Source organism: Siniperca chuatsi, linkage group LG4, assembly GCF_020085105.1.
Source record: "Siniperca chuatsi isolate FFG_IHB_CAS linkage group LG4, ASM2008510v1, whole genome shotgun sequence".
NCBI classification, from domain to species: domain Eukaryota; kingdom Metazoa; phylum Chordata; class Actinopteri; order Centrarchiformes; family Sinipercidae; genus Siniperca; species Siniperca chuatsi.
Window position 1 is genome coordinate 8052744 of NC_058045.1, and position 11185 is coordinate 8063928.

The following is an 11185-nucleotide window of genomic DNA, read 5'->3' on the forward strand; positions in this document are numbered from 1 at the left end:
CTAGTGGATCGTATAGCTCATATTTAATGGCCATCCTCTGCCAAGGTAGCAAAACTTACTGAATGATTTGTTGCTGCTTGGATAATAGCCACCCTGTGAAAGTTTATTTGTCGTATGAGTATTTGTCTGTTTTTTTTAGAGCTTACTGTGCTCAGATTTTCAAATATGATGTAACACTGTAACTCTATGGAGTGTCTAAATAGTACATCTATGTTTTTAAATGTATTGTTGGCATGAAATAGAAGTGAAATAAATGGAAACCAACTTTCTTCTGGAGTAGGAACATGTCAGTAGACCCACGTCTTTATTACAGTAAATTAGCACAATGTCAGATAGACCTGCTATCCTGTCCTGTAGAGTAAATGTTCAGGATTTTGTCTTGGTGGCACTGGTGAAGCGACAAACTGACTGCTCACCGTACCTACGAGAAACAAAGACCCCAGAACCTCACATACTTTGTAAATATAAACACAGTACAAATGGAAAAGAAAAGATGTACCTTTATTGCACACAGCACTAAAACTAATCCTGCATCGCTATCTTTTATGCTCACTATAAATGCAAATATTTGGAAAGTACGACGTTGTGTTCCTGCTATTGTGAAAAAAATAAATAAAAATGAAAGGTGTCAGTTTCTCGCTATAACAAGAACATTCTCTTGCATTAGTGATTTTTGTCATTCAAGACAAATGATTACAACATAAATTATTTCATTACAACAATGATTTTTTTCTCATTAAACAAATATTAAGTTATCAAGCTACAATTGTCTCAGAAGACTAAAAACATTTCTTAAGAAAAAAGTTTGTAATGAAGAAGAAATGATCCTGTGACAAAACTGGTATACAGGATGCATACAAATGCTACACAAAATGCTTCATTAGGCTTATTGTCATTTTACTAGGATGTAAGACAAAAGAAAAGTGGGCCAAAAGAGAAAATGTAAGGGACAGAAACATCTGGAACAATGAAAAGAAACAAAGCAATAAGACTTTAGTGTTAATTTCATCAGTGTGCTGCCCTGAAATTGAAACAAGCTCATTGTTAATCACTTTTAAAAAGACAAAACTACACCGTATCATCATATTTTTTCATATAGTCTGCATTATTAAGGTGGTAGTAATGGGATAAATACAATGGGCTTACATAGTTTCCCTAAAAAATAATTAAATACAGATACTAAAATTACTTATGCGCTTTGTTGTGAATAGTGAATGTCTTTGAAAATTCGATTATACTCAATCCTGAAAAGAAAAAAGTAATAATTTGTACATTTATACCTCAAATATAGAAAGTAATCACAAAAACATCCATCTTATTGTTCACAAAAGTAGTTGATAAACATTAAACATAAAAAAGAATCCCTGAATGCCACCAACTCATTACTTGATGCTTGAACAAATGAGGCGGATTTAAAAGCTGTCTGTGGTGACACTGATGACCTGTGGCTGCACTCTGTTCCTGTTACAGCTGAAGAGCCAGGCTGCCCTCCTGTGGCGGTAGCGCTTTGACAGCAGCACATAGAGCACAGGGTTGATACAGGGGTGCAGGTACTGCAGCACAGTACAGATAAAGTAAAACATCTCCCAAGCCTGTCCATGGTGATACAGCTCCAGGTACACACACAGCTCCAGTACATAACCAGGCAGCCAGCACACTGAGAAGGTAGCAGCAGCCAGGAACACCATGACAGACGCACGGCGGGTGTTCCTGGCACTGGACACCGACATTACAGGGCTCTTGTGGAGAAAGACAGCCAGCCGGACATAGTTGAAGGCGATGACTAGCATTGGAACAAAGTAGTAAAGTACAAATTGGCTTAGGACCACTTGGTAGTGGTGCTCATGAATGGTTGGAAGGCAGAAGGTGAAGTTTGCAAGGTTTGGGCCTATGCTCTCTTTGGTGGCAAACATACGCAAGGGCAGGCTGATGAAGAAGCTGAGGGCCCAGACCAGGATAAACATGAGGATGACCAGGTCCATGGTGGGCGGCTGGTACGGGTTGGTGATGATCATGGCTCGGGTCATGGACACGGCACACAGCGAGTACGTGCTGGCCGCCAGGCTGAAGGCCAGCAGGAACTGGTAGACCTTGCAGGAGGTGTTGCCCAGAGGCCAGGAGTGGCTGATGGCGGAGTGCAAGGTGAAGGGGATGAGCAGGAGGGTGAGGAAGTCAGCCAGAGTCATGCTGAGTAGGAGGATGTCGAGGCGGTTCCTACGCAACGTGTTGTACTTGGCAAACAGAGAGAAGACCAGCAGGTTGGCACAGAGCCCAATGCCCAGGATCACGCCACAGGTACAGGCAAAGATCAGCCCATAGGTATTGGGAACAGCCATATTATCACCGACTTGACATCACCTTACAAAAAAAAATTTTCTTCATCATTTATGTTTAGGATTAGTTGATTGACAAAATTAATCAACAACTATTTTTGTAATCTTTTAATTGCTTTTCTGTCATATATGATAGTAAATTTTATATCTTTTTGTTTTTGACCACTGGTTAAACAAAACAAGTTCATTTAAATTTAAATACTTCACGTTTGGCTCTGAAAAAACATAATGGGCATTTTTTTAACTATTTTCTGACATTTTGTAAACAAAACAAACAGCTTAACTGAGAAAATATCTATTAATCGATTAGACAATGAGAATAATTGTCAGTTGCAGCCCTATTTATGTTATTGTGAAAGAGGAAGTTGAATTTCACATCAAGACAAAAAAATAATTTTTTCTAGCTCGGTCAAAATGCAGTTTTGAGTTAGTCAAATAGCATCTGAAAGTGATAGAAAATATACTGTGTATATCATATAACTTCCCCACACAGGCCTATATGATGTAATATCACCAAAATAAGGCTGAAGGATTCTGCTGTGTATTTCAACGGAACTGAAACAGGTGTTAATCTTATCAGAATTCACTGCATTTTAATGGTGTCAGATTTAACAATTATCCATCATTTTGACATACTCACCATTGTTCCTCAAAGCAGTATCTTCAGGCTCATGTTTGTGAGTGAGCTATCCTCATAATGTAAACTTGAGAATTCTCTTTCAGTGTTGTCCATTCTGTTAAACCGGACTGAAGAAGGGAGAGGTGGCAGCCTCTCAGGACTCATTACAAAGTGTGATTGCTGAATGTGGAGGGAAGAAAGGCAAACATCACTTGGGTCGAATTGATTCTGGTTGACTAGGTTTAAAGAGAAAGAGAAGAGAAGCCTCACACCAGCTGCTGAGAGAACTGATGTACTATACATGTCTGTTTTGTTATTATTATGAGAGGATGTCTGTGTATATTTATTTTTTTTTTTTTGTTGCTACTTTCATTTTTAGTAACAGCTTGATCTCGTCTGTGTGTCTATATCAGTCTTTTTGGGACTCTGTGAAGCACAGAAATACCTCATTGACTGAGACTGGGACTGAGGCTGCTGTTTGTTAAAACTTGTACTGACCTTTCCTGACCTGTTAAAGTCATTGCAAACCCCCCCACCCTCTCTTTCTCTATGTAGATGGTTTTTGGGATTTCGTTCATACTGTATGAATTATATTTAAAAACCAGCACTCTCCAAAGAACAGAAGACCAGTCCATTGATTACATTCTCTGTTCCTCCCCTTCTCTGGAGATATTAATGTCTCTCTCCGTTGTTTGATTGATTTCTTCAGTGTGAGCTCCAGGCTCCTGACGGCGGCTTTATCAGGCTTTCCACAGCATTTATGACTCTGTGTCAGCTAATGGCCTTCGGTGTACACTGCTGCTCTTAGCACAGGATATAGCTGATGCTGATGCATTTGCTAACCCTTCCATTACCAGTGTCTGTGCTGTTCAGTGAGTGGCTGTTAAAAATGCCACATGTTCTCAAGTGGTAGTAAATTTTTTAAAACCAGTTTTCACCCAAATCTTACACCTTTTATTTCCCTTTTCCCAGCAGAAAACCCCTGCGCCACCTCTAAAGCAAGGTTAAAGGTCATGATAAAATATACAAACCAGCACCACAAAAACTGAAAGGGATTCAATGATTTGCTCAATGACACTTTAGCAGGACAGATGCTTACTTCTGATTGAACTCAGGCCACTGGTCATTACATCACCCTGTTGCCCTTTTCTACCTTTTTCTCTGTTTAGCCACTGATTCTTCATGAAGAGGCAGGTAGTGTGCATACAGATCTACTCCTTATCAACTTAAGATTTTAGGGATAAAATAGGTTACTGGCCATGTTGCAGATTAATCTGCCTTGCAATCAGTGTTTTTGTTTTACTTTGTAGTATATAATTGTATGCACAATAAAGCTGCAGTAATTAGTCGACTAATTACTAATCAATTGTCAACTATTTTGATAATCTGTTAATAGTTTGAATCACTTTTCATACAAAAATGCCAAACATTTGCTGCTTTTCTTTGCCTTAAATGATCAAATCCTGAATATATTTGGGTTTTAGACTGTTATCTGGACAAAACAAGAACATTGAAGATGTCACCTTGGGCTCTGTGAAATTGTGACATTTTTCACTGTTTTCTGTAAATGTATAGACAAAACGATTAATTGAAAATAACCAGCAGATGAATCGACTGTGAAAATAAGCGTTGCAGCCCTAGTCCACTCCATATCAACATCAGGTTTCAGAAGTAAAATAGGTAGCTGACTATGTAGCTGATTAATCTGATTTGATATTTCAGGGTATTTATGCGATAATGATATTCTTGACGATATGACCAAATCCTGAAAAATATTTTTGGTTTAGAACTCAAAATAGCTGTTGAGCTCTCCTAGCAGGATTTTTGGCTCCTCGTACTCAACCGGGTGCTTCTGCTTGAGGTGGTGAAATAAGTTTGTTGTATTGCCCCCTTTTGTTGTTACAGTCTTGTTGCACCTCTTACATATTACTGTGGTTTGTAGTACATCTGATCTTTTGTAACCAAACTACTCTACTGAAGTTGCTCCCTTTTTTGGAACTAACTCCTCCACCGTGCAGCCGGTAGCAATGTTACCTTCGCTTTCAGCCATGCTTGTTGTTGCTCTGTGTAACGGTATGACGTCAATACAACATTAAGTCGAAACATCGGTATTATCACAATATCAATTTTTTTATCATATTAAAAATTAACGTGATATATATCGTGAACGATATGATTTATGCCTATTACTCCTGATACAACCAACACTATACACATATATGCAATCAAGGGACAGTGAAGAGTTTCTGACTTGTCATTAGGGCTACAATCAACTCATTTTTTTAAATGATCAATTAATATATAATAATTAATTATATATATATATAAAATGTCAGAAAATCGTGAAAATGCCCATCCTGATTTTCCAAAACCCAAGGTGACGTCTTCAAATTTCTTGTTTTGTCCAGATATATTCAATTTAATATCACAAAAGACCATTAATAGCAGCAAATCCTCATATTTGAGAAGCTGGAACGAGGTAATGTTTGCCATTTTTGCTTGAAAAATGACTTAAAGGATCATCAAAATCCTTTCTGATTGATTTTCTGCCGATTGACTAATCAATTACTCGACTAATCATTTTGGCTCTACCTGTCATAAATGATGAGTTGCACATTATAGCCACATGGCTGGTGAACAAAGACACTATGAATCAAAATGATTTCTAATGGCTACACTTTTAATGTTTGATTAACTGGAAACTTGTACAGTATGCCCTCAGTGCAAGTGAAGAACATTAAATGAGTCTTGACAGCCCCTGACTTGGGATTGCTCTATAAAAATAATCTATAATGCAAAATGGTGAGAGTGGGTTTGATGAAGCATCCAATAAGTTACAAGTGAGGGATCTAAGGTGGGGAAGGAAAGCAGTACCATCAAAAAGAAACATCAAATTAAAACTCAACCACAAAAGAACATGTACAGGATATAACTAAAGTGCATTATGGAATTTAGTCAGCAGCACTGCGATACATTCACAAAATAAATACACACTTTCAAAGTGAAATAAATTATGGCAGAACAGTTCGAACAGATGTATTCAGTGAACAGTTTGTATGTAACTAAGTCCACGATAGTCAACACATATAGAGCCAAACAAAAGTACACCACTCAGCCTCCCAATTTTGTGAAGTTACATTATATTCAGGCAATAAATAGTTCCTCCTATGATCTACTTGTGCACACAGCTGGTTAGAGATGACAATATGGCATTGTTTTGATGTAAATCAGGGTCACAGCGGCCTACAGATTTTCCAAATAAATATGGACCTAAGAAGATGTTATGATGATAGTTCATGAAACTTCAGGAAGTATGAGATTGAAAATACAAACATAGCAAAATATTATCATACAAGCACAATCCCGGGGCCATAATATGAAGTGACTGAGTCAGCAATGGGTTTGAGTCTATCATATCCCAGTCTAGTTGAACCTATATCAGTGTCTTGGTGCAGTACCATATAAAGGCTATTGGGAGTCTCTTAGCCAGGGTACTGCGTCCTTCATGGGTCCTTTGTCGTGACAGACCGTGCCCGCCTCCGCTTCTTGTCGCTCTCTCTACGTCGACCTAACCTCACCTTTTTTTTCCTCTTGGTGGCCACTTTTAGTGGCTGGTCCTTATAAGCCAGAGCCTTGTTGGTCTCCTGGGGCAGGTTAGGGCCCTCTCTGTCCAGCCTGAACCTATCAGGGAGGTTCTTGGTGCCCCCAGGGGGCTTCTCGTGCAGGGCATTCCCGCTGAAGGTTTGGATCTGGGTTCCGGTCTGCACAGGTGGAGCTTGCTCTTCGGCCGTGTGCACCTTCTCCAGCAGCTCATGCAGCCACATGCGACGCTTGAACTCCTGCAAGGAGCGGCCCTTGTCATGCATCAGCTGGGCGTGGCTCACTGACCTCCTCCTTTAAAGCATGAAAGTAAAGAGACATAAAAAACTAATAAATAAAAAGCTAATAGCATCCTAAAACTGCACTGTGCATGAGGGGAGAGCAGTACCAATTTCACTTTTCTCTAAGTCTGTCAGAAATCTGATTTCTGTTGTTCTGTCTTGTCAGATTTCTCTTAAATTACCAGTGAGACAATTCCTCATTTCTGAGTTAACACCAACACAATCTCACAATTTTCTTTTTTGTTTGACCTTTTTTGTAATTTCATGGTACACCACAATGTTGAGTTTATGTGGGGAACTGTTTTAGAAGTGGTGGCAGCTGAAATTCAGTCAGGCAAAAGGAAACCTCAGTACAGTAGGTGGCAGCATAAACAAGTTTCTGAGAGCCATCACTAATCTGAGCTCAAGACCCCAAAAAGAGCCACAGTTAAAACAGAGAAAACCTCGTGTACCTTAATTTAATCTTTACAGGTAAACTGTAGTTGTTGGTTTTCTAAATCCAAACAACAGGAATCTTTCAAAAAATGTTGCTTCACCATGTTTAACTATTAACTACTCCTTCATTTTTAAAGTTCCAGATTGCAAGTTAAATTACTTTTCTATGGTTATCAAAATTAATATTAAAAAACTCACGTTCTGTTACTAAGTGCATCAACTGGTTTCCCATCAAGAGTCACTGGGGAGCACAGCAAGAACACAGCCAGACTCCACTGATGAAGCATGAATATAGAGCACATCCTTGAGCCTAAGATCTGAAGAACACAATAAATATTATATCAGTCACTTCAATGAACTAAGTAAAACTTTTATGAATTTATACTAAATTGTTTATCTACTATTCATTAGTTTATGTCAGTAGCAATGTAGACAGCTGAAAAATGACAGAGTTCCTGTAGACATCTCCCATTACTTGTGCCAATTAACAGTTTATTAAAGTAAAGAAGAAACTTAGACTTACATGGTGTGAATTTTTACAGTGAAAATCCACAAAAAGGCAAGCTCTTAGGAGATGATCTCGTTGAAATTTTATTTTTTTTTACAAATTAATAAGAAAAATTATTCTGCCAAATTGAATTTGGCCAGTTTAAAACTTGTGTCCAGATCCATTGGTGTGAAGGCAGCCTGGGGAAATCCCCTGTCAGTCTGCTCCATTCATTTGCCTCCCAACAGTGTGTACTGAGCTATTTATTTCTCCCCAGCGTCCCAGTTAAAAGAGAGATAAAGATGGAAAGAGCAGCAGCAGCCCATCAGCTGCAGAGATGCCACTCCTCTCAGTCTTGCAGTAATCTCATGAAGAGTAACGATGAAGCATCTTCTCTGGTGGCTGGAGCCGGAGAGCAGAGCTGAGAGGGTTTTTCAGTCCAGCACTGTGAGCGAGCCTGTGTGAGTCTGTCTGAGAGAGGCACAGAGAGAAAGTCAAGCTGCTCTTTTCGGGTGAAGATGCAGAAACTACCTTAGCCCCTACCCATTAAGTCTTAACACCCTCCCCAACCTTCCCACCCTCGCCTCTCTCCCTCCCCCAAACCCTTCACACACACCTGCTGTGACAAGAAGGTGGCGCCCATGCAACATCCAAACCACCACACAACAAAGAGTATACTTAACACCAGCTTGGTGAAAACTTTATTTTAATCAATTTAAAATGATTGTATCTGTACTTCTAAATAAAGTCTACAAATAGTTTCATCATAAAGAGGTCAGAGATGACAGGTGTGCACCATTGGAGGTAATCATGGGTTACCAAGCAGAGAGTGCATAAGGGGAGGGGCAGGTTTACTCCAAAGTAAACAGCCAGGCCTAACCACTTTCCCAGGGGAGAATGACCATAACCTCAGAGAAACCCAACCCACAGCCTCTCACTGCAGACCATTCAATTCACCTCCACTCTGCCTCAGCAAACCAGCTCACCACCGAATGGTTACAGTGGCCTCTGAGGTATCTCTCATATTCTGCTAATAAGGAAAGTGGAGAGGTTTGCATTGAGGCAGCCGTATACAATCTCAGGTTCACTGTGTGTGTTTAGGCGATGAAACCAGTCTGAAGCATCCAGCCACATTTGTAATTTCACTGAAAACGTTATAAAGGTCAGTAGTCTAATGTAAGAGGTGGCTCTGTGGCTAAAAGTTCATGTATTTTTAGCATTACATTGATTGACAGAGCACAACATGCCCACGTGTAGTAATATATGCAACATCCTGTTCATCTCATAAATATCTTGTTATGCTTTACAGGTGAACATGATTTTTTTCTTTAAAAATCAGTTTAATTACTTAATTTGTGAGTTTGCATACATTTGGCATAACGTGATATATATGGCTATTGGAAAATGTCTATATATAGCCCTATATATTTTATGAAACTGTGGAAAATGTGATTTCAATGTGGCTGTAATTTGGAGTTGATTGGTTTTTAGAAATAAAATAAATACTTTTTTGTTGTAATAATTTGTGGTAATATTGGCAGTCAGACATGATGGACATTATAACCAGGAACTAAGTTGTGATGACACTTTCACATGATTGGTAATCAACTGGCTTGTCACCTTTTTTAAATGACAATTCAAATGTTGATATGAAAACAAAGACATTCGTGCATAATTTAACAAGACTAATAGTCTACAGCTACACTAGCAGCTCTCTGAGGCTGTACTTACAATGACAACTCTAACATGCTTGAGTTGAGCGAGTATAATGTTTACAATGTGCACCATCTCATTTATCATGTTAGCATTTTAACATTTGCACAGCTGGGGCTGATGGGAATTTCACTAGTTTTGCAGGTATTTGGTGATAAACCAAAGTATTGGGCAAATTTAAGTTATGACCTCTTGGTGACGCCAGATGAAAAGTGAAGGGATCATTAAAGTCATTACAATTCATCCTGAGGGTAACATAAATGTCCTTTTGGCAATCTGTTCAATAGTTCATAAGACCTGTCTCTCTAAACCACAAATGTGAACCTCATGGTGGCGATAGATAAGTGATCTCTGCGTTAGATCTAATTGGACTCAAATGAAAGCTAACTATTAATATAAACATGGAGATTGTTGTATGTGCACATGGGGTTCATGGGAGTCCCTCAGTTGTGGTTAAAGTCAGTTTCAGTCTGGCAGCAGATTGTTCTCAACCCAGTTAAATGTTCCTGTGATTCATTTCTGGGTCAAGACCCATCAGTTGAAAGACAATAGTACAGCCTGTGTTGACACAGTAATTGCATTTGTATATAAATTCTGCCTCTGTACAAACTACCAGTGTTCTCTTTATTATACTTAATACTGTTTTCTTTTCTCATGATCCATTAGACTTGGTCTGGGTTTTTTTTCTAGGGATGGCAGTGTTGGTCTGTCGGCCTTTCTGTCCAGTACTTTGGTCCAGACTGAAATATCTCAAGAACTATTTTATGGATTGCCATGAAATTTTGTACAGACATTCATGGTTCCCAGAGGATGAATCCTACTGACTTCGGTGATCTCCTGAGTTACCACCAGCAGGTTGACATTTTTGGCTTTTAGTGAAATGTCTTGACAACTATTGGATGGATTGCCATGAAATGTGGTACAGACATTTGTTGTCCCCAAATGATGAATCCTAATGACTTTTATGATCCCCTCAACATTTTCACTTATCCATGAAGAATTGTTACATCTACTAAATGGATTGGCACAAAATACAGATATCCATAGTTCCCAGACAATGTATCAAAATACTGTGGAACTCCTCTTACTTTTCCTCTAGCGCCACCGTGAGGTGGACATTTGTGGTTTGAAGTGAAATCTCTCAACAACTATTGGATGGATTACCATACAATTTGATGCACACATTCATGTCCCTCTCCGGATGGTTTGTAATAACTTTGGTGATCCCTACCCACTCCCACCATCATCAGGTCCAATACTTTGGCTTATCACCAAATACAAAACTAATGGCATTCCCATCAGCCTGCTCTGTACTTTGTGTTAGAAAATGTTAGCATGCTAACACGCTTAACTAAGATGGTGAAGATCATCAACATGTTAGCATTGTTATTGTGAGAATGTTAGCATTTAGCTCAAAGCACAGCTGTGCCTGAGTATCTCACAGAGCCACTAACATGGCTGTAGACTCTCAGTCTTGTCTCTTTTTTCCATTTCATTTCTTTCAGGTTTTTGAGACTCTTTTTATTGCTGACTATTCTCCCTCTTGGTAATCATTTTTATTATTTTATTAGCTGTGGAAAGCTCAGTATTACACGGTTGCTATTTCCCTGCTATTCTAGATTATATTAAAATAATCATTATTAGGAACCAGTTCACTCTATTTTAATTAAGTGTCTTCTGTTAACATCACAACACTGATTTGGCAATGACTAAAATC

At 38.9% G+C, this 11185-nt stretch overlaps 2 protein-coding genes across 2 annotated transcripts; both read right to left on the reverse strand.

Moving 5' to 3' along the window:
• Positions 1 to 484: 484 nt before the first annotated feature.
• LOC122874971 (galanin receptor 2b) lies at positions 485 to 3104 on the reverse strand. The gene is made up of 2 exons (XM_044193581.1): positions 2974 to 3104; positions 485 to 2358 (listed from the first exon to the last, which is right to left on the reverse strand). The coding sequence occupies exon 2, from the start codon at positions 2334 to 2336 to the stop codon at positions 1413 to 1415; it is 924 nt and encodes a 307-aa protein (XP_044049516.1). The 5' UTR covers positions 2337 to 2358; positions 2974 to 3104; the 3' UTR covers positions 485 to 1412.
• Positions 3105 to 5611: 2507 nt separating this feature from the next.
• On the reverse strand, positions 5612 to 8307 carry pthlhb (parathyroid hormone-like hormone b). Its single transcript, XM_044193406.1, has 3 exons — positions 7792 to 8307; positions 7467 to 7585; positions 5612 to 6846 (listed from the first exon to the last, which is right to left on the reverse strand). Exons 2-3 carry the CDS (start codon positions 7568 to 7570, stop codon positions 6456 to 6458), a joined length of 495 nt encoding a protein of 164 aa, XP_044049341.1. The 5' UTR covers positions 7571 to 7585; positions 7792 to 8307; the 3' UTR covers positions 5612 to 6455.
• Between the last annotated feature and the right edge of the window lie 2878 nt (positions 8308 to 11185).

Bases quoted from the DNA above. Each gene is read 5' to 3' on its own strand.
- LOC122874971 (XM_044193581.1), bottom strand. From the start codon at position 2,336: ATGGCTGTTCCCAATACCTATGGGCTGATCTTTGCCTGTACCTGTGGC.
- pthlhb (XM_044193406.1), bottom strand. From the start codon at position 7,570: ATGTGCTCTATATTCATGCTTCATCAGTGGAGTCTGGCTGTGTTCTTG. The intron at 6,847-7,466 runs GTGAGTTTTTTA...CATGCTTTAAAG, and splicing joins GATGCACTTAGTAACAGAAC to GAGGAGGTCAGTGAGCCACG.